Raw genomic sequence first — 26751 nt, forward strand, 5'->3', positions numbered from 1 at the left:
TAACTTGACAGACAGTATAAACATGGGCCGAGGTAAGAAGAAGGAAGAAAACATACAGAAAAAACGGACTCTCCAAAAAACCCAAGGGCGGGCGTCTGGACTGAACCAATTTTCCTTTGCCTGTACGTACCAGGATCAGTCCAGACCGCTGGGATGTACCAGAGCTGCCCTAATTGGGGTGGGATCTGGAGAGTCCAGCACGAAGAACACTGCTGCCAAAACAGTCGACCTCCGGATCCTGGACGTCCATACGATAATGTTTCACAAAAGTATGCAATTATTTCCAAGTGGCTGCTCTACAAATCTCCTGCGGCGAGACCGACTGGCTCTCCGCCCAAGAGGCCGCTTGAGACCTGGTAGAGTGCGCTTTCAAGCCTTCTGGTATGGCCCGCCCAGCGCAAAGATAAGTGGAGAAAATGGCCTCCTTCAACCACCTAGCAACCACAGCTTTGGATGCCTTGTGTCCCCGTCTAGGACCAGTCAATAAGACAAACAAATGATTTGATAATCGAAAAGCATTGGTCACCTCTAGATGGCGAAGGAGAACCCGGCGAACATCCAACTTATGCAGATCCTTATCTGTCGCAGAAGTCGAATCCAAATTCGGGAAGGCCAGTAACTCTACCATCTGATTGACATGAAAAGCCGATACCACCTTGGGCAAGAAGGCGGGAACGGTCCGCAGCGAAACTCTGGAATCTGAAATACGAAGATACGGATCCCGACACGACAAAGCTTGAAGCTCTGAAATTCGCCGTGCAGAGGTAATGGCTACCAAGAAAACAGTCTTGAGTGTCAAATCCTTCAATGTAGCCTGCCGGAGAGGCTCAAAAGGAAGACCACATAAGCCCTTAAAAACTAAATTCAAGCTCCAGGCAGGACAAATTTGTCGTACCGGCGGGCACAAATGTTTGGCCCCCTTCAAAAAAGGGACATATCTGGATTAGCTGCCAGCGAAAAGCCATCAATCTTGCCCCGCAGACCTCCCAGCCGACGAATAGTACCTAATAAACACGTTTAATATCACTTCTGAATGATAATTAGCAGGTGTAAAACTGCATGAGTGAGCTGGCAAATCTATTCACACAAGTGTCTTTTAAAATAGCAACTTACAGATGTAAATGTTGGCCCTACCCTTAGATGGCTCCCTTTTTACGCATGTGTATGTTCGTGTGAAAGCAAAAGCACAAGCATCTGTTTGAGGTCTATGAAGTGGGATGTACCTGAGTTAAATTGTACTCATTCATATGAGGGCAGGATAAATTCAATAGCTCCTCTTGGTTAAGAACATAAGAACAATTTGAAATCCTAACTCTAGTTCACAAAATTTCTAAACTGGAAAGGTTATATAAACATCCTCATAAGAACATGACATACTGGGTCAGACCAAGGGTCCATCAAGCCCAGCATCCTGTTTCCAACAGTGGCCAGTCTAAGCTACAAGTATCTGGCAAGTACCCAAACACTAAGAAGATCCCATGCTACTGATGCCAGTAATGGCAGTGGATATTCCCTAAGTCAACTTGATTAATAGCATTTAATGGACTTCCCCTCCAAGAACTTATCCAAATCTTTTTTGAACCCAGCTACACTAAGTGCACTAACCACATCCTCTGGCAAGAAGTTCCAGAGCTTAATTGTACGTTGAGTGAAAAAGAATTTTCTCCTAATAGTCTTAAATGTGCTACTTGCTAACTTCATGGAATGCCCCCTAGTCCTTCCATTATCCGAAAGTGTAAATAACCGATTCACATCTACTCATTTAAGACCTCTCATGATCTTAAAGACCTCTATCATATCCCCCCTCAACCGTCTCTTCTCCAAGTTGAACAGCCCTAACTCTTCAGCCTTTCCTCATAGGGGAGCTGTTCCATCCCCTTTATCATTTTGGTTGCCCTTCTCTGTACCTTCTCCATCGCAACTATATCTTTTTTGAGATGCGGCGACCAGAATTGTACACAGTATTCAAGGTACGGTCTCACCATGGAGCGATACAGAGGCATTATGACATTTTCCGTTTTATTCACCATTCCCTTTCTAATAGTTCCCAACATTCTGTTTGCTTTTTTGACTGCCGCAGCACACTGCACCGACGATTTCAATGTGTTATCCACTATGACACCTAGATCTCTTTCCTGGGTAGTAGCTGCTAATATGGAACCTAACATCTTGTAACTACATCAAGGGTTATTTTTCCCTATATGTATCACCTTGCACTAGTCCACATTAAATTTCATCTGACATTTGGATGCCCAATCTTCCAGTCTCACAAGGTCTTCCTGCAATTTAGCACAATCCGCTTGTGATTAACTACTCTGAATAATTTTGCATCATCTGCAAATTTATCTCACTCGTCATATTCCTTTCCAGATCATTTATATATATATTGAAAAGCACCAGTCCAAGTACAGATTCCTGAGGCACTCCACTGTTTACCCTTTTCCACTGAGAAAATTGACCATTTAATCCTACTCTCTGTTTCCTGTCTTTTAGCCAGTTTGTAATCCATGAAGGGACATCGCTTCCTATCCCATGACTTTTTAGTTTTCTTAGAAGCCTCTCATCAGGGACTTTGTCAAACGCCTTCTGAAAATCCAAATATACTACGTCTACCAGTTCCCCTTTATCCACATGTTTATTAACCCCTTCAAAAAAATGAAGCAGATTTGTTAGGCAGGACTTCACTTGGGTAAATCCATGCTGATGGTGTTCTACTAAACCATGTTTTTGTATATGCTCCACGATTTAGATGTTTAGAATAATTTCCACTAAACAATGTTATTCTCTGACACCATAAAAGCTTTAAAGGTAAATATTGTATATTACTACAAAGCACCAAAATACAGATTGCTCTTTCTAGATCACTTTCAAGCCTTATCTACTGACTAGAAAGGGATAATCTGGTCTATTTCACCTTCCCTTTTCCTTTTCTCTCTGCCTTCTGTCACCTTCACTTCCCTATAGTTTCCTGTCACCTTCCTTTTCTTCCCTCCCCATACCTGGCAGTACTCGCTTCAGCTGCTGCGGATCTGGGGAACCTGCTGGCACTCCAGCCTCTCCATTGTTGCCAGGGGTCTCTTTCTATCCTCTGCTAGCAGGGGTTGGGGGCCCCCACCATCACGCTAGTGTCATCAGCATCACTAAGGGTTTCTTGCTTCTCCACTGCTGCTAGGGGATAAGAACTCCGCTGGCACTCCAGCCTCTCCATTGTTGCCTTGGGTGTCTGTCTGGCCTCTGCCGGTGGAGGGTGTAGTCCCTGCCAGCTTTTCCCACGTTGCTGCGGGTCTCCACTAGTGGAGGGTGGTTGCCTGCCGGCACAGTGGCTTCTCCCTCAACTGCAGCTTCTAGGACTGCTCTCTTCTCTCCTGCTATCACTCATGACAATGCAGGGGCGGGGCATGTTTCAAGGGGTGGAGAGTAGAGGAGCTCAATCGCCAATCACTATGACGCAGAGGTGGGGCTGAGTGCAGAGGCGCTCATTTGCATATCTGAAATGGGGGTGCGTAGCAACTTACCTTTTCATTATAGTTAGATGTAGTCATTGTATTGCTTATGACCTTCTCAGGTCAAACATTTGTTTGAGGGAGGGAACATACATGTATAGCGTAGCATATCCATAATGAATATGTACAAAACACACTTGCACATACCAAGTCTGCAGTGTATGAAAATGTATCTCATTGTGGATCAGCTGTCTGTAAGGGCTGCCAGCTAGGTATAACAACACAAAGGGCAATATTAAGTACCACTCCCTATATCACTATCATCAACATATAAAAATTAGAGAGACAACAATTTCCAACACATCAATGTTATGTTTATTTATATAGAAAACCCCACAAAACCCTACATAGACAAATTTAAAACTAAGCTAGCACATTCATACACACACACCACGATAAAATATCACATGAAGTTTGAAATGTTCATAGACCCAATTTTTAGTTGTACATATAATTTATACATTTAACACAAGCCGATTTAATACAATCATCTATTCATTGACGAAAGTATATTACTCCATCAATATTGTAAACAGGAATCCATTATTCAATACGTCCGACAAAAGACATCTTCGTTTCGCCTCACTATTTAGAGGCTTCCTCAGGGACTGTGTTTATAACATTTCATTTGCAGTCATGCACTACAAAAAATCATAATAACATTAAGAACTTTCTAACGTAATTAATTAATCATCAATATTAATTAATTACGTTAGAAAGTTCTTAATGTTATTATGATTTTTTGTACTGCATGACTGCAAATGAAATGTTATAAACACAGTCCCTGAGGAAGCCTCTAAATAGTGAGGCGAAACGAAGATATCTTTGGTCGGACTTATTGAATAATGGATTCCTGTTTACAATATTAATGGAGTAATATACTTTCGCCAATGAATATATGATTGTATTAAATTAGCTGAGTTAAATGTATAATTATATTTACAACTAAAAATTGGGTCTATGAACATTTCAAACTTCATGTGATATTTTATCATGGTGTGTGTGTATGAATGTGCTAGCTTAGTTTTAAATTTGTCTATGTAGGGTTTTGTGGGGTTTTCTATATAAATAAACATAACATTGATGTGTTGGAAATTGTTGTCTCTCTAATTTTTATATGTTGATGTAAGGTTTGCCAGGACAGGTGATTTGGAAAGTCTTCCTGTAGAGGAAGAAAGAATTGTTTTTGAGTTTAATAACAAGGGAGGAAAACTTCTATTCTTCCTTAAAATCCAGGGACAACATAGTTCTCTTCCTTTTTAGCATGCTGAAGGGGGAATAAAGAAAACTCTCAGGATACCATGACAGAATTTACATGGAGCTATATGCTAATTTATTTAATTTATTTATTTATTTATTTGGAATTTTTATATACCGACATCCGTTTGCACATCGTATCGGTTTACAAATAGCTTGGAACTTTTAGGCTTTGCCTTTACATGGAACAATAAGGAACCAAAAAACTAATAAGGAAGCAGTCTAACAATTTACAAGGTTCAATGGCATATAGTCGATATACTGGTTAGACAACTGGGTAGGCAAAAAGAAATTTACAAGATATTGGACAAACATTGGGTAGCAAAAACGTTTTAAAAGGAGTGTTAGAAGAAAGGGGTAGAGTGGAATAAGCAATTAAAAAAGTGTTAGCAGAAGGGGGAGGAAGCAGCAGATAGTACAAGGTTATTCAAAGAAAAGTACTATACACGATTCATGGATTCATCAGAAAGGTGGTTAACGCTGGACGGCTAATAAACCTGTCACATACTCTCATGCCTTGTCGAGAGTACATGAACCTTTCCTGTCTTTCCGCAGACCTCTCCTGGGTAAACCTGACTCTATATGAGAGAGAAATTGTTTAAACCACTGACTGTATGAAAAAGCAGAAGACCACCAGGACCCAGTGCTTTGTCCTCTATTGGGTATGCGCTCAGTTGTCCGCTCCTGTCTTCTATTGGGTAGGCGCTCAGTTGTCCGCTCCTGTCTTCTATTGGGTATGCGCTCAGTTGTCCGCTCCTGTCTTCTATTGGGTATACGCTCAGTTGTCCGCTCCTGTCTTCTATTGGGTATGCTCTCAGTTGTCCGCTCCTGTCTTCTATTGGGTATGCTCTCAGTTGTCCGCTCCTGTCTTCTATTGGGTAGGCGCTCAGTTGTCCGCTCCTGTCTTTGCCACAGCACTTACAGAAGCTTGGTCGCACCACGATTCCATGCATAGAGCCCTTATCTCTCTTATATCCAGTAACCTGCCCTTTGCTCTTTTTATCATCTCTGTTCCCTTTTGAATGTGGATGTTAAAGGTTTTGCCAAAATTCTAGCTCAAGATAATCCTGTCTATACTAACACATCTGGATCAAAACTGGTTGCCTACTTCACCGATCTTCTACTTCTAAAATAAGATTACTTAATGCTGTTTTCCATATACAGCATCTGAAATCCTGACACACTTGGCCAATATAAGCCTGAATGCTGAGAGTGCTTTTCATTTGGTTAGTGAGAATTTTCTTTTTCAGAACCATATTAAAATGTAGTTGATTGGATAGTTTCTTGATGTGGCCAAGGCCTTTCATTTAGCACCTACAAATGCATTCATTCTGTAGCTCTTCACAACTTCTCCTGTCAGCTATCCCTACACCCCTCCTTATGAACTCTGCTGTTAAGGAGATGGACCCCTGAGCCGAGACAAGGTTGACACCACCTACAGGAGGGAGCCCCCTGTAGGTCCTCATTGTCGGGAGGAGAGGGATCCAACAGGACCTTCACCCTTACCAGCCCACATTCCCTGCAGGTTGAGCCCTTGGGTACCGGGGTCGGCAGCACTTAGGCGTGGGTCTCCAGATAATGATCCCTTGAAGGCAGAAGTGAAGTCAGACGTACCAGAGGTCGGGATCGGCAGCAGGCAAGAACCATCAGATACAGTCCAGAGGTCAGGGCAGGCAGCTAGCGAGAAGAGTCAGTGAGCAGGCAGATGGTCAGGACAGGTGGCGGACAAGGCAGAATCCAGGGACATATCAGGTCAAAACCAGAAGAGCAATCCGAGGGGACGAGGAGCAGGAACAGGAGCAGGATCACAGAATCAGGAGCTGGAACAGGCACCAGGAACAGAAGCAGGAACAACTTACACTCTAAACAGCGCAGTACCTGTTGCTGAGGCAAGGAGGGAATGGCAAGGCAGGGGATTTATACCTGCCTTGCCTGATGTTATCTTCCCGGGCCACGGGGAACTCTCCCGCCGCTGGCCCTATAAATAGCAGGAAGTGGTGCGCACGCCTAGGGGGCCGTGGCGAGTGGCGGTGTCGTCAGCATCGGGAGACACAGCGAGGGCTGAGGTAGGCTGCGGCGGCAGTAACCGGCGTTGGAGATAGGGGCTGGCGAAGGATCAAGGTGAGGGGCGAAGGATCAAGGTGAGGGGGACCGGCCCTGCGGGCCCACGGCCAGAACGCCTAACATCTACTCAACAGGCAAGTCACTCTTATCTACGCCCGTCTTCTCCTCCATCGCCAAGGCCTGACTCCACACTTTTCATCTTACGTTGCCATAATCTTAGAACAGACTTCTTGAGTTGATGCATTATGCTCCTTCTCTGGATTCATTCAAATCCAATCTAAAACCCCACCTTTTTGAGGCTGCTTTTAAATCACAAACACAGATTCTCCTGATAACCTTGTGGATTTTAAACATTTTCATAATAAATCAAATTCAAAGTCTCTTTTGCCTTGTATGTTTGTCTTAACTAGATTGTAAGCTCTACAGAAAAGGAACTATCTGTGGTGTGGATTTTGTACAGTGCTGCCTGCGTGTATTAGAGCTACTGAAATAATAGGTAGCATTTGTAGCATGCATGGCACTTCCCCTGGTTCGGTCTGACTACAGAAACCAGGCAGGGTTGTCCTTTATTGCATGTCCTCATTGTTGAATTTTGGAAGCCCAGATATGTTCCTCAAATAATATCACTATGTAGCATTTTGCTACATACGGAAGATGTCCTTTTACCCCTGTCACCCCCCCTTGAATCCTCTCTCCTCAGGTATTTTTCAGGAGTTTCCAGATAAAAGATAAAGTTTCAAAAGTTGGAGGTCTTGAATTTATGAACGTATTGGGATATTTATTCTACAATCATTTTAAAATACCAGGCTTTCATCTGCTATATGGGGATTAGCCTGTCCTCTAATCTGGCTGCTCTGCTAAAGTGAGTGCCCCATCGTACCTGCAAAATACTGAGAGACGTGGCAAATACTCCCTCTGTTCCTCTTGGGATATTAGCAATGTAGTCAAAATGAGCAACCTTTATGTCTTGAAAGTTTTGTTATTGGTTTTAGTGATGCCGTTATATTCATGTCTATTATGCATTAATTTATCATGTTTTATTGATTGACTGGATGGGATTTTATTGCTGTATACTGCTTCGGACATTCCAGTTTGGATAAGAGAGGTGGAATAGTTTATTTTAAATAAATAAAACCTCTGAAATTAAGGTATTTATTTATACTGCTTACAATGATTTCTCCCTGTTATATATTTTATATTCATTTTTCTCAAAATGTATATGTAATAGGAAAAAACACCTAGTCTTTGCTTCTCAATTTACCAAGTTCCCAGAGTGTGTCCCGAGGACTGGGTGAGAATCACTGCTTTAAAATGTACCTGCCTCCACATTTAATTCAGGATTATTGTATGCAACTTGTTAAAATGATCTTGCATGCAAATGTACACATGTATTTATTTATTTATTTTAAAGGGTAGAGAAATCGTACATGGTCCTGCATTACAAATATATGCGCGGACGTTCAGGGCAGAAATGCATGGTTTTTCATAAACTGTGGAACTCCTAAATCTCCACAAGCCCTGTTGCGTGCACAGATTTTGTCCCATGGAGGGTTTTGAAAGTTGGGCTTTTGTAGGAGGTAATTTTAGGAGTAACACATGTAAATGTAACCTACTATCGTAGCAATTTTCAAAAGGCACTTATGCGCACAAAGCGCACTTACATGTGTGTAACGTATGGACAATTCAATGGCATATATTGTATCGATTTTCAAAAGCCCACTTATACAGGTAAAGTGCATTTACATGTGCGAAACCCTATTTTAAGTCTGTGAATGCTTTTTAAAATCAGACCTTTAGTGCGCACAATTTATCTGCACAAAAAGGGGCATCAATGGAGGCATTTCAATGGCAGGACTTTACTATACATTCGGGCCGATACAGTAAAGTCCGCAGGAGAGCAGGCGAATCCCGGCGCTCGCACAGGCCATTCTCGTGCGCACGATTCAGTATGCAAATTAGGCCTGGCGGTAAAAGGAGGCGCTAGGGACACTAGCGCGTCCCCAGCGCCTCCTTTTGGACCGGAGCGGCGGCTGTCAGCGGGTTTGACAGCCGACGCTCAATTTTGCCGGCATCGGTTCTCGAGCCCGCTGACAGCCTCGGGCTCGGAAACCGGACGCCGGCAAAATTGAGCGTCCGGTTTTCGAGCCGCGGGCAGACTTCAAATTTATTTATTTATTTTTTTTTACTTTTGGTAACTTTCGGGACCTCCGACTTAATATCGCAATGGTATTAAGTCGGAGGGTGCACAGAAAAGCAGTTTTTACTGCTTTTCTGTGCACTTTCACGGTGCCCGGAGAAATTAACGCCTACCTTTGGGTAGGCGCTAATTTCTGAAAGTAAAATGTGCGGCTTGGCTGCACATCTTACTTTCTGTATCGCGCGGGAATACCTAATAGGGCCATCAACGTGCATTTGCATGTTGCAGTCGCTATTAGGTTCGGGGAAGGGGGGGGTTTGGACGCACGTTTTCGGCCCCTTACTGATTAAGGTGTAACACTAGCGCATCGAAAACGCACGTCCAATCGAGGGTTAACAGTGCGCTCCGTGGGAGCACACTGCACCGTATCGGCCCGTGAGTGAGTGTGCATATTCAGCGCCAGCCAGGTAAAGTTATAAGCAGAAGTCTGTTTGGAACAATCCTAACTTTATCTTGATAAAGGTGTCATGTAACTTTATCTGAATATATTCAGCAGGAGACTTGTGCGTGTAAATTCATCTGGAAACCCAGGACAAGTTGCATACGTAACTTTCCCTGGATAAATTTAGTGCTCTGTGTGTCGCTAAATATTGACCTCTAAGAGAATCCAGGTGCATTTTCTGCAAAGAAGCGATGTGGATCCTTAAGGGGCTGATTTATTAAGCCACAGCAAAATCCACGTGTTGTTTATGCAGGTTAAGAGGCTGATTTTAATGCGGCTTTCCTTAATCTTAATCAGACATTAATGTCCTTCAGTAAAGAGGCTGCTTCATATCTTAAATGAATGCATTAGGAGCTTCTGTCTTTTTATAGGGACATGGAATTGCAAAACACAGCTGCAAGTCTGGTGAGCAGGTGAATCCTCTCCTGTACCTGATCCATTAGCTCCCCAGGGAGAGTAGAATAACATTGAAAGTACTTTGCATTGTCTTCAAACAGTGCCGGCATCCTCGTCTCAGCTCTTGCCCTCACGCATCCTAAGCAGGGAAGTTTGGCTCATTCCTCCGAGCCTTCTCCAGCTGCAGCAAGGTTTCATGCATTCATTTGTTTTGCACCCAAATTGTGGAACAGAATCCCACAGCACTTAGATAATCTGAAAAAATATCAAAACCTGACTGTTCAAGCCTTCCATCTTGCTGTTTGCTAACCTTTCTTAACTCTGAAAACAGTGTTCTTCTTCATTGTGTGTCGTGTTTGCTTATCTTATTATTTTATTTAAATTTATTTAAAAGTGTTTGTATACCGTCTTTACAAACAGTGTTTAATCAAAACGGTTTACATAACTAAATAAAAAAACAAATGTAAATAAAGATTTAAATTTAAAATAACATAAAGATTATCAAATTATAAAAGCTCAAAATTACAAAAATATACAATAAAAATAAAAATCTAAAACAATGAATAGTTTACATAAAAAATAAATCAATATATAATAATGTTGTGCCCTGTGTGATGGAGAAGTAGTTATGTTATTTAGTGTGTGATATATGGAAAGCAGATTGAAATAAATGTGTTTTTAGGGATTTTTTGAAGTGTTTGGAGTTGGATATGGACCTTAAAGAGTCTGGTAATGCGTTCCATAAGATTGGTCCAATGACAGAGAATGATCTTTTTCTGGTGATGTCAAGACGGGCCTGTCGTGGTGATGGGATGTCTAAGAGGTTTTTGTCCAGTGATCTTAGTTGTCTGGTGGGTTTGTAAATCCGGAGAATGGAACATAAGGTAATTGAATTAGGAGTGTAGATGAGAGAGTGTATAATGGACAGGATCTTGAATTGTATTCTGTATTTAATTGGTAACCAATGTAATGATTGAAGTATCGGAGTGATGTGACCTGGCTGTTCAGGCAGGCTTTTCCTAACTCCTAACAAGACCTCCTGTTAGGCTTTCCTCCTGTTAGGCTCCTGTTAGGCTGTTAGACCTCCTGTTAGGCTGTTAGGCTCCTGTTAGGCTGTTAGACCTCCTGTTAGGCTTTCCTAACTCCTAACAAGACCTCCTGTTAGGAGTTAGGCTTTTCCTAACTCCTAACAAGACCTCCTGTTGTTAGGAGTTAGGAGTTTTCCTAACTCCTAACAAGACCTGGCTGTTCAGGCAGGCTTTTCCTAACTCCAATATCATTTAACTCCTAACAATCATCAAATCACCATCAACATCACTATTAGCTACCTCTTACAATGTAATTATATGTAATTAGCTGGTTTTCCTTTTTCCTTTTTCCTTCTCATTCCAAGTTCAATTTTCCTTGTTACATGTAACTGCTATTTCCGCACTATTGTTCAAGTTTAAGTTTATTTTGCACTCCTGTTTCATGTGAACCAGCATGATGGGACTATTGTCTTGAATGTTGGTATATAAAAAACTTAAATAAATAAATAAATAAATAAATAAAATGTGATTTTTTTTTATGGAAGAGTTTGTTAAGATACGTGCTGCTGCGTTTTGGATCAGTTGAAGTGAGTGAAGTGTGTTATCTGGGAGACCTATATAAAGAGAATTACAGTAGTCAAGCCCCGAAAAGATGAGTGATTGAAGTATAGTCCGAAAATCGTGAAAGAAAAGTAGAGGACGAAGCCGTTTCAAGAGTTGAAGCTTATAAAATGAATTTCTGGTAATTATGGATATGTGTTGTTTTAATGAAAGATCTGAATTAATGGTTATACCTAAATTTTTTGCAGATTTGGAGATGGGGATAGTGATACCGTTAAATACTAATTGAGGGGGGGGACCTATGGATGAATCTGTAATTGATGAGAGGTGGACTATTTCTGGTTTTTTTGGATTTAGTTTTAGTCTATTGTGAGAGAGCCATGTGTCAATAGTCGTGAGGTATAAAGATACTGCGAAATCTGTTTGCACCACATGTTACTACCTGTACAGCGTCACTTTGTTCTTCATGTCCCTTGCCACCTCCCCTATCTCACTGCCATTCGCATCTTTCTTTGTAATCCGCTTTTCCTAGGAAAATGAGAATTATCAAATGGAAATAAATACAATAATAAATCTACGTTGAGAAGGACCCGGGTCATCAGGTCTATAATGAAGGACAAAACATATCGTCAGAGACACCGGAAAACATTGTTCAGTTCCCAGTTTGTGTTCTTTAAGTCTCTTGACCACTTCCCCCATCTCCCCAGATGTATGCACTACGGGTCACATCTTTCTTTGTAATCTGCCTTTACTAGGAAAATGAGAATATCAAATGGAAAAAAATACTAAATATACATTGAGAAAGACACTAGTTTGCTGCAGCTGAGTCCCTCCCGAAGAAGCCGTCCAGCAAAACATGGCCATGTCAGGGGAGAATATCGGTTTCTTGGGTTTAGTAGGAACTGTGACATGACTGTTGCTTTTGGAAAACTGCTAGTTCAAGCTTGGTAAAAATTTCTATAAATGAGCAGTGGAGCAAAGCCTTCATTTCGACATAACGTCCATATCAATCAAAGCGATGGAATGTGCAATTAAGAGAAAAGGACAGGCAATCCAGGGGAGAGCCTCAGGTTCAGCCCTGCTACCTTACCTTTGGAGCACATGCAAGATTTTCCCCTGCCAGCTCTTGCAGGATGTGGCCCATGCTGGTGGAACAAGGGAAGTAGGAGGTGGGCCACTTTTTGTGCCTCTTCTGTCTTCTGCCGGCCAGCTTGTGTGAGCTGGCTCTTCCGGGCTGCGTCAGCACTTCTACTCCAGCCATAAAGGTAGCAAACCTTTGGCGGGCATTAGTAGTAAGCCCAGTTGTTAAGCAGATAATAAATGTTTTACCAACCTAGTCTCCAAACATGCAGTGTTCTGATGCCTAAGAAACATTCTTCAGGGGTATTTATTTTTTATATGCCAAAAATCATAAGTGATGGAATTTAACTCTTCTGAGGTATGTCCTGCTGAGAAGGGAAATAGACTGAAGAAAAAGCTAAATTAGCCAATTAAACTCTGTGTTTTCTACAACAGAAATCCTCTCTGTGGGACATTCATGCAGACGATAATGCTTTCAATTGGATCCCAAGATTCTTTGTGTTGATTCAGGAAAGCCTGTAAATTGTTGTTCTTTTTGATCTGCTATTCCATCTTTTTCCTTCCTCCGTTCTACTTCTCTCTGTTTTTCTTTCCTGTTGTTGATAGGTCTGTTCTCCTTCCTTTTAATTTTCCATTTCCTTTAGTTAAGAACATAAGAACTTGCCCTACTGGGTCAGACCCCCCTAGTCTTTGTATTTTTTGACGGAGTAAATAACCGATTTACATCTACCCATTCAATTGCACTCATGATTTTATAGATCTCTATCCTGTCTCCCCCTCAAATGTCTCTTCTCCAACTTCTTTAGCCTTTCCTCATAGGGGAACAATTGCATCCCCTTATCATTTTGGTTGCCCTTCTCTGTACCTTCTCCATTGCAATTATATCTTTTTTGAGCTGCGGCGACCAGAACTGTACACAGTATTCAAGGTGGGGTCTCACCATGGAGCGATACAGAGGCATTATGACATTTTCCGTTTTATTCACCATTCCCTTCCTAATAATTCCTGGATTTTAAAAGGGCTACGCACGTATGTTTCGGGGTTTACGCACGTGGCCAGGCCTTGCGCGTGCATAAACTCCGGTACGCGCAGACGTGCCAGCCGAGGGAAAAGGGGTGGCCTGGGGGGGGGGGGCATGGTCAGGGGGGGGGCGGGCCGGGACTGCACCATTAACTGCTGTCCCAGGGAAGCACGCTGGCAGCTGTAAGAATTAAAATAAAAAAATCAGGGATAGTTAGGGTAGGTTTAGGGGGCAGGGAGGAGAGGGGAAGAGGGAGGAAGGATAGAGTTAGGTGTGGGAAAGTTCCCTTCAGTCCGCTCCTTGGGGGGGAACTGGGGGGCGGCCCGATTGCGTCGCTGCGCGTTGCTTTGTAAAATTCCACCCCCTTGCGTGTGCGAGTCGCAGGCTTCCCGCACGTGTGAGCGCGGCATCGGATTTTATAACATGTGCATGCCGGCGCCCGTGGGTTATAAAATTGATGCGTCCATGTGTGCGTGCCGGGAACCGCACACTCTCCTCTTAAAATCGACTCCTTATTGATCCCTTTTCCAGTTCATTTATAAATATGTTAAAAAGCACTGGTCCCAGTACTGATCCCTTAGGCTCTCTACTGAGAAAACTGACCATTTAGTCCTACTCTCTGCTTCCTATCTTTTAAATAGTTTGCAGTCCACAGTAGGACATTGCTTCCTATCTCTTGATTTTAATTTTCTTAGGAGTCTCTCATGAGGAACTTTGTCAAACACCTTCTGAAAATCCAAATACACTACATCCACTGCTCGGCATTGTCCACATTTCTTCTTTATTTCTCTTTCCTTCAGGGAATACTTCAGTTCTTTTCCTCTTTTTCTTTGTGGCATAAACACAAGTGGTAAAGGTTTTCTCCTTTAAGTGCTTTTATTTACAATGTTAAAACATCTTTTCATCGTAGGATAAGGCTGCCTTATCCTACTTACGTAGTTTAACTTCTTAATCAGGTCAGCAATCGTACAGGGTCGGCCTTCCTCCTCCTGGGCCTGCACTCTTATTCCCTGGTACAGGATCCTCCTGGGACCATAATCCCTTGCTACACTTAGCCTTAAGGCAGATCAGGCCAGATACCTGGGGTATCTGGCCTGATCTGGGGTTCTTGGGTACATGTTCTGTCATAAGAACATAAGAACATGCCATGCTGGGTCAGACCAAGGGTCCATCAAACCCATCATCCTGTTTCCAACAGAGGCCAATCCAGGCTACAATTACTTGGCGAGTACCCAAACCTTAGATAAATCACAAGCTACTGCTGCTTATTAATTATCGTAATAGTTTATGGATTTTTCCTCTAGGAACTTATCCAAACCTTTTTTACACCCAGTTACACAACTGCTGTAACCACATCCTCTGCCATACTCTTCTTCTGCCCTTCTCATCTCTCTTTGACCTATCCCTCCCCCTTTCCTCCTCTCTTTTCTTCCTGCTTGTGTCTCCTTCCTTTGTCTCCTCCCTCCTTCCCAGAGCAGCAACCCTATGACTACTCTGATAACATTTCAGCTCCTGACAGCCACAGAATCAATGTTTGTCTTTTAAATAACTTTGCATCAGTGATGTATACAAATAAGCAGTCATTGATTTCTTCTGTGTCCTTGCTCTGACAAGACCCTGAACTGGTTACTTTTACTTAGGAGCTTTGCACTGTTCCCAAGGCGTTGCTCCTGGAAAGGAAGAGCGTACAAATGATTTAGCCCCTCTTTCATGATCTGCTTTTCTTCTCTTTCCTCTGCCAGCTGTAGTAATGGAAGAAAGAAGAGTTTAACAAACTGCATCATCTCCTAGTAATTTACTTTCTGCTTTAATCCCCCTTAACCTTTTCTTTGCTGTAAGTGCACCCACGCTCATCTCTTCCAGAAAGGACTTGGTAACACTGCTGCCCAGTCCGCCAGGGCTAACCTCTTTTCATCCTAGCATGAGAGCAGTGCCTCCTAATGGCCACCCATGACACTGCACCTAGTATGTGCATGTGCATTGTCCTGTGATAGCCACACATGGAAACTGGAGGTGGGAAGCAGCACCGTGCTGTAACAGGAAAAAGATGACCGGAGACAAAGAAAACCTCTCAGCTTGCAAGATACAGGAAAGGGTTAATTTATGGTATTCTCTGAGTTACTTGAAAGATCACTGAGTCAGGGAGGGTGCCTGCTCTCGCCCAAGGGATTCAAGCCAACAGCTGAAAGAAACTCCTGCACTTCCTCCACAGAACCAAATTTGTGTTTCTTCTCAAGGTGGAGGCACAAAAACGCAAGGAACTGCAGAAATACTTTCAAGTTGTGTATGGAGAATCCAACAAAATGCATGCACACAGTCGTGATTCATGTCTTATTTTCTGTAATCACTGTAAGCGCACTTCACCTGTACTTTGTTTTTGAAAATGAGGAACCAGCAGATAACCTGAGTTTATAGACTAAAGGTCTATGGGCCTGTTCAGTAAGGACAGTCATGGCTTGGGAATGGCAATACCGTAAGGTATCCTGCAAATGCAAATATTCTTTCCTCATAACATGTTCTCCGGGCATGTGGGATGTGATTAGCTTAGCAAGGTCTTCTCTCAAAAGGATCTCGTCATCCCCAGCTTCACTTCTTGACGGTATCACATTCATCAAAGTCTTTAATCTGCTCAGTAATATCTTCTGTAGTGCCATTTTACCTTCAATTAGTTAAATCAGTAGCCCTAACCTCGGGAGATAGTATGATCCTGTCACACCTATGGTGGGGTGAAAAGTGACCTTGTCCAGTAGGATCCCAGAGAGATCTCCAGGGGAGCTCCCTGCATAGGGAGATTCAGAGAGGACCCTTCCAATGTGAACTCAAGTAGAAAGCACCTGAGCGTTGTCATTCCTGAAGTGCCACCAGATATACTTTTAGGAGACAAGTGAGGCGGCCCAAGGATTTTAGGCTGGTGCCCAGAGAGTATTCTTCCGTAGAGTCTTTTCTGCCTAAACAAGAAAGATTTAATTTAAAGCCTTGAAGTCTCACTAAGAGGCCAATAGCTGTGTTTTGAAGAGCTTGCAGAGAGGAGACTCTAGTGAATCTCTGTAACTGTTTTACCTCTCAGCAATAAATGCAAACCCTGCTTTACAGTAACTGGGTTCTCTGCTGTTGTGTCTATTTCAGTAGCCACATTATCCCTTAAATAGGATCCTTGCCCTCTCTGCCCATATAACCAGGCGAAGGGGTGAATACACTTGCAAATATTAGCAACTCCTCAGATATATGCGTGAGGGCCTTCAGTTCCATAACGATTGCTTGTAATTTGTCTATGGTGCCTGAAGTCTTCTCCATCCCTGTAAAACATGCTGCAGCATGTGCTGGCCAGCTAGTGCTGTCTGATTCACAGCAGGAATGAGACTTCAGCTCATTGTAGTCAAAATGGCAATCTGTGACAGAAAAATCCGCACTTTGTAGAGTTAAAGTAGGTGGACAGGGAGTCAGAAATGTTTCAAGCAACCATGTTACCCTTTCACCAATGTAATTTTTCCGTGTAAGAGGCACGATCACCATCCAGTTACTGAATGCACTAAGCAACAAGTTGGTGAACAGCTTTGGTGTTAGCTCCTCCTTGTTGTAAAATGATTACAGACATTGGAATGGCTCAGCTCTGCCAGACAGAAAGCTCATGAGGCTCGCTGTGGAGGGTATAGGGTCATCCTCTGTTGGTACTTAACGTCTTCAGTAGTGGAATCGTCTTCATCTTGGCCAGTGTAGTTATCCTGATACTGGAAGGAGAAAATGGGGTAGAATGCAAATGAATGCATGAAAATAATGTTCACTTTAACAGAACATGACTGAAATGAAGAAGGGTGCTCAGACTGTAACGGGACAGAGATGGGTGAGCGTTTTACATCGACCTTGTTAGTATCAAAGCTGCAGTTACTGTCATGCTCCAGATTACAGTTTTTCAGGTAGAATTGCACAAGAAAAAAGTGCCTTGTCTCTTAGTGCCGTGCTTCATGCTTTGGTAAACTAACAAGCAGCACCTCTGTCTGCTCCATCACTGATCCGTCATCAGATGTGCAGAACTGTAATGCGCCTTATAATTTATAATTGAAGCAGCCCTGGTGACCGTATTCATTCGATAACTTCACGCGTATAAAGAGGCGCTACTCTCTTTATTTCTGTAATGCATTATGTGAAACAGGTTTTTGTGTTTTAATCCATTGGCGTGTTGCAAATGCCAAGAATAACTTTTATAGGAGAGAATAAATAGTAACCCCCTAGAGGAGTAAGTTCTTTCTCTTTGCACAGCTTAAGCCAGAAACGGTAGAGGAGAACCAATGTCTGGATGTCCCGAAGCACCGACGGAATTCTTCAGTTCTGTAAAATTAAACATTTCACTTCTTGCCTCTGCCTGTATTTGTACAACCAGGCCCCTTTACTCCCACGTCCTTTCTAAAAGCAGAGCTTGATAATTCGAGGTACAATGTGTGTAAAATGTTGACGCATTTTTCTAGTGCACTTGAAGATTGTTACGTGGGAGAGAGCTAGGCGGAACCATAGCCTCAGGAGACTTGTTTGTAAAAGTAGGATGGAAACTACTAAATATTTTGTGTTTCCTTTTAGCATCTATGGGTCTTGCCGACATGATGACTCCTCCGGGTGAGTCCAAACTGAAAACAGATGATAAAGAAGACCTGGCCCCACACCCTGAGACCAAGCCAAAGGTATCTCCTCCTCCTGCACGTGCAGCTGGTGCGGCCCTGCAAGATATCCCAATTCCTGGGTTTCCTGTCCTCTCTCCCGCATGCCCGTCTGCTTCATCGGGTGAATCTGAAAGTTACTGGTTCTTATGGCATCTAACTTCTGCGGGACTCAGCGTGCTGGGTGGGAAGAGCAGCTTGCCGGGAGGTTGAAACCCTAGCATTGTTATTTCCTCAGCAGCAAAGGCTTCCTTACTATTTTGCTTTCCTGCCTTATTTGATTAATAAGGTGAACAGCTTGGGATATAATTTGGGGGTGGCAGAGATTCTTTCTTTCATGAGGGGAAACCCTCAGCTAAGCATTTCATGTTAGCTTGAAGTAAGCATGGATGCCGAGTGACTTCAGCCAAGCATCCAGCAGCCTTCCCCAAATTACTCTAACAGTGTTCTTGTAAGACTTTTTCCTGTTTCTCTCTCCTTCCTCTTTCTCTTTCTTTCTATGTTATATTGGATGTATATTCATTTTACTTTCTAAACTCTTTGTCCTGCCTTTGTGATATTTTGTTATTCTTCTACCACAGGATAGCTACTGCTCTCAGGCTATTGCTCAGCCCCCAACCCCTTCCCCAATGTCCCCAAGCACTGCTAGCATCTCCTCCTTTCATGGAGATGAAAGCGATAGCATTAGCAGCCCGGGCTGGCCACAGACTCCATCAAGCCCTGTAAGTGGCTTTCTTTACATTTTTTTTTAATTTATAATTCTATTTTGATGCTTGCTTGCTTTTCGTCGTTGTTCTTGTCTGTATTGTTTAACCTTGGAAGATGTTTCTGCGTAGAGGAACCAAGGAAGCACATGTGGCGTGGAAGTTTGGTTTCTGTTACTCTGTCTGACACCCACAGTGCTTTCCCCACCGCCTCCGGTGAACTTGGTGGTTGTACCAGTGCAGGAATTCAGTTCTGTCCAGCACAGCCAGATGTATTTAACAGCCTTAAGTCCCGCCGAGGCTGCTCTGCAGCCATACCAAGTAGTATTGACCACACGGCGGAAAAGAATGTGAAATACATTCCTCTTGATTATGTGTCCCGGGACCTTAATGGGAACTGCAGAGCGCATTGCAAATTGCAGGTCGGCTGCTTTAGACCCTTGCCACTCTTATCATTGGGACCAGAGAACCTGCACGAGTGGAACAATCTTGGTTTCTCCCTCATGCACTCAGGTTAATCCGTCACACAGTACTTTAGCTAAAAAGAAAAAAATATCTGGCTGTGTTGAACTGTTGCATGTAGCGAACACTCCCCTTTTCCACCTGGTGTATACAGTATCCTACCGCTGAAGCTGCTTTTACAATTTACAGTATCTCATTACGCTCAGAAAACTATGCATTTTGGCTAAACCTGAGTGTCAACGGACTTGCTCTGCTTTATCTGAATGGAAGCTGAAAATGGTCCTTTCTGAAGTTTGACACAGAGAAAGTACCATATAGTTTGCTTGAATAACAGAGAAAAATGAACTCCTCTCTTTAATTGAAATGAATGTGTGGACAGAAGAGATTTTTCCTCAGTCTTGCCAGGGACACTGCAGGTAATTGCAACGTTGGCTTGCAGAAGGTCCCAGAGATATAATTATTACATATATATACTGTGATGGACGTTAAACGGCGCCATAACACCAGGCGTCGCGCACTGAAGGGGCACGACAAAGGGGCACTCCCCTTTGTGCATCCCTTCATGCATCCCGTAGTGTTAGCCATTCCCCATGTTCTTTTATATCCCTTGTTAACAATCCCCATATTTAAATGTTTAATGTATTTGACAAAGGTAACGCATAAGTTCCTGCAAATTTTGTTTAAATGTAAACCGATGTGATATGTAAAATCGAACACCGGTATATAAAAGTAAATAAATAAATAAATAATTGGATATGATGACATAACCCTGACTAAAAAGTGTTATGCAAACATTTTTAAAATTTGTGTACTATTATATATTAAAATGTACATATATTGCAAGAGTAGGGTTAGTCAACTTATTTATTATGAAATAGTTAAAAGCTTTTTTAGTGGGTCCAAACTCCTCCATAAAGTTAACCACAGAAGACTCTATCTAGTAGGACTTTTTCCTTTATCATTCACTGTGAGGGATTGCTTTTAAACATTTTATTTTGACCTACCTAAGTCATTTGCTTAGCTTTCATACCAAAAAAAGATTGTTTGTTTGTTTTTTTTACTGTGGGCTTCAGCTATGTGTAAGTCCTGTGTCGATGTGTGCTGAGTTATCCCCTATTTTGCCAAGTTCACAAAGCTGAAGTGACCTGGAGATCATAAACAGTACTACAACAGAGCAACAAATTTATTGTATTTGTTTATTAATCTTGATGTACTGCCGTACTCCAAATAATCACAAACAGCCTCAAGATCCCAGCTAATTCTATACTCCCCAATACTGTAAAAAACTGTCCCAAAATATCCAACAAATATTCTGTATGTCTCAATACTGCAACTGTCCCAAGAATCCAGCAAACACTCTGCTTTCACCAATATTATAACAGTCCCAAGAAACAACATAGAAGATATCTCAAAATATTCAGCCCAGATTCAACACGTGGTGGGCTGCCACTGTATGTTAAGGATGACATAGAGTCAAGTAGGATAAAGGTTATGCAAAAAACAAACTGCACTCTGAAATGACTTTGCATAGAAATTCCATGTGTGATGTGGAAGAGTATAACAGTGGGGGTAAGCTACCATCTAATCAGATTAGGATAGTAAAATAGGCTTTAAAATCCTAAAGAGCATAGACGAGATACTAATATTGGAAATAAAATAATAGGAGATTTCAGTTACCCCCAATAACGACTGGGTGAATGTCTCATCACAGCATGATAGAAGGGTAAATTTTCTAGGTATCATAATTGATTTCTTCATGGAGCAACTTATCCTGAAACCAACTAGATAAGGACCTACATTAGATCTAGTTAGCAGTGGAATTCAGGACTTATGCAAGGGATAATGATGGTGGAAGCCACTTAGCAATAGTTGATCTAACACAAGCAAATTTGACATAATCCTTGGAGGGAAACTAATAAATAAAACAATTGCAGTAGTATTAATTTTAAAAAGGCAAATGGATAAAATGAGAAAATTAGAAGGAAACTAAAGGGAGCAAATATGTGGGCTGAAAGATTGCTTGAGGTGTGGACATTGTTTATAAATACTGTCTTGTAAGCCCAGGATAAATTGTATTCCACAAGTTAAAAAAAGGTTAAAAAAAGACTAATGACTGCCAGCATGGCCAAATGATGTTATAAAAGATCCTATTAAAGCCCCAAAATGCATCTTTAAACAATGGAAAATAAGTATTGATGAGAAAAATAGAAAAATGGCATAAGCATGGAAAATTAGATGTACAACATAAATAAGGCAGGCCGAGAGAATTTAAGGAGAAATTTGCCAAGCAGGCAGAAATAATAAATACTTTTTAAAGTATGTCAAAAGCAAGAAATTTATGAGAGAGTCACATGGACCAAAAGGGGCATTAAAGGTAGATGTTTAGAGTCGCGCGTATTTGCCAGCGTGTGTATGACTTTAAATCGTTGCGTACGAATGCCAACTCACGTTTGTAAGTGGGGGGAGGGGGGATATGTCCCTGTTCCCTCCCAGTTCACGCCTGTTAAAGCAGCGGACTTCCTAAACCCCCTCCTAACTTGCTTCCCTTTTACTAGTACCCCGGACCCCTAAAACCCCGCTTAATAACCTGAATGTTTTTATTTTTACTACTTACCCACAGTGCATAGCAGCAGCAGCAGGGATCCTGGTGCACGCTTGTGTACGCCTTAATAACGCTGCCCCAGCTCACCCATGCCCCGCCCAGACCCCTCCCCCAGCCCGCCCATTTTGTGAAATCCTTTCCGATGCGCCTACCGGGAGATTCGTGTGTGGCTGCAGGCCTCTTAAAATCCCTGCGGCCCAGTCACGTGCATATCTCCTGGATTTGCTGCGCGTAGGGCTTTTAAAATTTGCCCTTTAGAAGAGGATATGTTCATAATAGAAACATTAAATTCTTTGCTTTCATCTTCTGCAGAGGAGGAAGAGATATCTGCATCATAACTGTTCATTGCAAGTGATGATTTAGAGTTACCAAAGTGCATCTCTGTGAATCTAGAAGATGTACTAGAGCAAACTGACAAATTAATAGTAGTAAATCATTAGAACCCAATGTTATTCACCCCCGAGTTCTGAAGGAACTCAAATATAAAGTTGCAGCCCTGCTAGTGGTAACCTCATTAAAATCTGCCCCCGTATCTGAGGACTGGAGAATAGCCAATGTAACCCCAATTATTAGAAGGGGTTCTAGAGTAGACCATAGGTTCCCCAATTCAGTTCTGGATTGGTTCTTGATTAACTAGACTGGAGATGATGCAGAGGCAGTATTTAAAGCCCTCCTGGCAGAGACAGTCATGCTTATATCAATAGAGGTGACATCTGCCGGCTGGATTTAGAGCTCTGATGCATGACTTCCGGCTTCAGGACTGTTGTAATGACATTGGGATGGTGGGTTTATAAAAACAGGGGGGAAATTCCTGGATAGTTGTGAATGAACCAGGATCCCATCACTGGTTCATATTGAGCTGGAAGGAGGAACTGATATGCTAAAAAAGAAAGCTTCAGCAGTAGTCTTGGAAACTACAGCCCAGTGAACCTGACATTGCTGCTAGACAAAAAGAAGAAAACTAATGTTAAATGCAGAATTACTGAGCATAAAGATAAACGTGGCTGAATGGGGAAGAGCAAGCATAGTTATGCCTTACTAATGTAGTAGAATTGTTTGAAAGTGTAAATAAATGTGTGATAATGGAGAGCTGGTCAATATAGTGTATCTGGATTTTCAGAAAGCATTTCTTAAAAGCTCTTGCGAGAGAATTCTGAGAAATCTGTGCTCTGAGTGTGCTATCTCGCTTACTCAATGAGAAATAATTTGTGTCCTGGCTGTGCTTGCTGTCTCACCAAATGAGAAACCAGTGAAATTTTGAGACTCAATCATATCCTGCTTACTTCAGTCACTTACTAAGAGAAGGGCCTTTGTGCAACCACTAAGGTCCCCTACTCAAAAATCAAATTGTAGTTCGTTCCTCAGAGACCTCCAAGATCCCAGTGATATGGAGAGAGGAAATCATGATCACTCCAGACCACACTAAAGAGGAATATCAGCGGCCTACGGACACTCGCCACAGTTACCACCTGCAACACAGCTCCTCACACATAATGTATGAACACATAGGCAGATCAGCCAACCAAAAATGCCTGATGATCCATAACATTATAAATGATCTAAATTTAGACATCCTAGGGATAACCGCAACATAGCTTACAGCAACCCAGAGCAGAAAGATGTGGAGGAGGAGCGGTCATTCTGTTCTGAAGCATTATAAAGACTAAGAGACAGGGTAACTGAATGGCAGATGAGATTTAATCTGGAAAAGTACAAAGTGATACGCATAGGGAAAAAGAATCCCTGCGCCAGGAACACAATGCTGGCTTCTGTACTGGGAATCGCTACCAGGCAAAGGACCTTGGAGTCCCCATGGACAATGCATTGGAGTCCTCAGCTCAGTGCATGATGGAGGTCAAAAAGGCAAACGGAATCTTTGGAATGGTCCAAACGTAGGCCAAGGTATTGTGTGCAGATCTGGTCTCCCCATCTCAAAAAAGACATAGCGGAGTTAGAAAAGATGCAGGGGATGATGATAAAGAGGATGGAACAGCTCTCCAGCTAGGGCTCGTCAGCTTGGAAAAGATAAGGCAGAGAGAAGACATGATAGAAGTTTATTAAATTATGAGTGGGTAAATAAAGGAAGGTTATTTACCTTTTCAAAAATACTAAAACAAGGGGGCACTCCATGAAACTAACAACCAGAAAATTTAAAACAAATAGTAGAAAGTATTTTTTCGCTCAGCACACTATCAAGCAGTAGAATCTGTAGCCAGAGGATGTGGTCAAGGCAACTAGCACAGTAGAGTTTAAAAGATATTTGGTCAAGTTGCTGGAGGAAAAATCTCTAAGACATTATTATCCTGGTAGAATAAGGAAAGCTATTATTGCCCTGGGAGTGAGGAACAGGAAATAGATTTACTTTATGGGATCTGCCAGATACTTGCTATCTGGATTGGCCACTGTCGGAGACAGGAATCTGGGCTCAATGGACGTTGGTGTGATCCAGCATGACATTTCTTATCTTCTAGGTTGTGCAAAATTCCTCTCCCCTGGGTATTGGAATCAGAATGCCTATTTGCCCAGCCATGAGGTGATTACCTAATAAGGCTTCTAGTGGTTTATTGATGGTTTTGAAATAGCATCTAATCCATTCAAGAACTACTAGCGCCGGCCACAGAGCTGATTCGAAGATTCACAAAATTAGTGATGCTGGGTAACTTTAATCTACATGTATGGCAGACTTTCTTACCATCCTGACAACATTAGGGTCTCACCCAAGATCTTAAAGCCCCGACACTTTCTAGAGCTGAACTTCCACACGGCCGTGGAAAATCTAGAACATGTGGATGACATTAAGATAACATCACTCTCATGGACTGATGATTCACTAATTAAGTTCTCTCTCCACCAGTGTTTCTCGACCACTGGTTCATAGACTGGCAGTGTTATTTTTGCCGGTCTGCAGGAGGAAGCAGATCCATGCTGTAGCTGCCCACTGCAGCCACACAGATAGAGACTCCCACTCAGTCTCCTGTAGGCATGAGTGGGGCTTTACACATACTAAATCCAGATGGAAGAGAAAAGAAATAGCTGCTGGGAAATGCGGTCTGAAAACCTTGTGCAAAGAAGCAGTAAAGGTTAAAGCCAGCAGACTGCCTGGTTAGACCCAGCTAAGTGCAGTGTGTGATTAGCATGGCTCAAGCCCTGCCTATGGTCAGAAGCAGGAAGAAAGAGACAAAATCAGATGAGGATCTCAGAGGGAAAGGGCTTCCATATATCCAGGAGCAGAAACACCTACAGGTTTTCTTACGTATTGTTGGGAAATGATTACAGAATGAACCTAACGTGGGACTGACATAAGCCTGACTTGTATACTGTCCTGGGGATGATCTGATGACCCAGGGTAGAAAATGGAAGATTTTGAATGTTGGAATATTTGTCTCTGAGAAGCCTATCTAGAAAACTTTAAACAGATTCTTATGGCCCGGTTAGCGGTCTGTGACAGGGACATTCTGTATTGCCCTAAACCACTGGGCCATAGGGTCTTGGTAGGAAGGTTCACTCCGGGTCCCATAGAGCTGCTTCTGGGTGCAGGGACGCCAGCTCTTCACTAGCACTAGCACTGGGTGCAGGAAGCACAGCTCCTGTAAAGCCTCTGCAGAGACGTTTTAAATGACAGTACCTTCGTATACCATCTGAGCTTATCAGAAAATAGCACTACCCTGTTTGTCTTAGATAATGGAAATGTATTAGGGATATTATTGATATAATCTTATTACAAGGATCAGGGATTCAGAAAATACTATCAATAGAAGAATATTTCGGTTATGCTGTCAGGAAGAGACTGGCATATCAAATCAACTGCTTCATCTAAATTACCAGTGTGGCATTCTGAGGAAAACAAATGTCCATACCTTGTTATGCAGTCTCTGTGTTAGGCTCGTTCCTGGCTGCTGGAGAGCCATCAGTTGTCGGGAGGGGTCCTCTCTGCATATGCTGTCAGCCCAACTTAATTGGAAGATCACTATAGCTCTTTGAGAGCTATAATGATCAAAAATGATTTTCCAGGCTGGGAGTGACAGAAGAGACACCAAAAAGCTCCTTAGTTCCTGGTTTCTCCTTTTTTAGGTATTCCTCCTCACTTCTTAGCAATTAACCTTCAGCGTAGCCATCCGATTGATGGTCATCCTTTGGGTATTGTGACACAGACCCCCCAGTCTTCCTGGCTCCAGGGGCCAGGTGACTGTTTTCAGAGCATAGGGCAGCTCTCAAATACATTTGTTTATTCAGCCCTCATTTGAGGTATTTGCTTGTCTGGACAGAAAGCTCCAGTTTCTCTGCGTACATATAGAGAAAAACAGGTCAACCATCCACCTTGGTGCCAGGGACTTCGTTTTGTGTGCCACATACGCAGTCAGAAGGTTTTACAGTGTCTTACTCCCCCTCATTGCTTTCTCTTAATTCATGTAATTAAAACATAGGCTGGCTGGAGGAGACTCCTGAACTGAGGGGAGCATGTGTAGTTCCTACCCACACTGTAGCCACAGAGGGAACCCCTGTGCCCTTCATCCACAGTAGGGAACTCCTCCTCCCCCAATCTTCAGAGGTCTCCCCCCCAACTCTACCAGCTAGCTGACCTGTGTCAGTTTAAGTGGGCAATCAGCCGGTTTCTGGCATCAAAAAGGTAAGAAAGACTGCTCTATACAGTGACTTTAAACAGGCAGACATGACTAGATCCTTGTAAATGATCTGGAACAAGAAATCCAGAACCTCAGAAAACCTGCCAAATGTGCTTGATTTCCCTCTAGTGGATGAGAAGCTGTCGTCTGTAACAGATCAAAT

The 26751-nt window shown here is 42.5% G+C and overlaps 1 protein-coding gene across 3 annotated transcripts in view; it reads left to right on the top strand.

The window, feature by feature from the left end:
* ARID1B (AT-rich interaction domain 1B) overlaps positions 1-26751 on the top strand; it is a 1291555-nt gene that overhangs the window by 1071057 nt on the left and 193747 nt on the right. For 2 of the 3 annotated variants that reach the window (XM_029596714.1, XM_029596715.1), the window contains one exon: positions 18122-18222. In XM_029596714.1, the coding sequence (XP_029452574.1) occupies positions 18122-18222 (101 nt within the window). Of the gene's footprint in view, positions 1-18121; positions 18223-18779; positions 18921-26751 lie in introns of all 3 variants that reach the window. The other variant, XM_029596717.1, reaches the window with a different exon arrangement.

This window comes from Rhinatrema bivittatum, chromosome 3 (genome assembly GCF_901001135.1).
Source record: "Rhinatrema bivittatum chromosome 3, aRhiBiv1.1, whole genome shotgun sequence".
NCBI lineage: Eukaryota > Metazoa > Chordata > Amphibia > Gymnophiona > Rhinatrematidae > Rhinatrema > Rhinatrema bivittatum.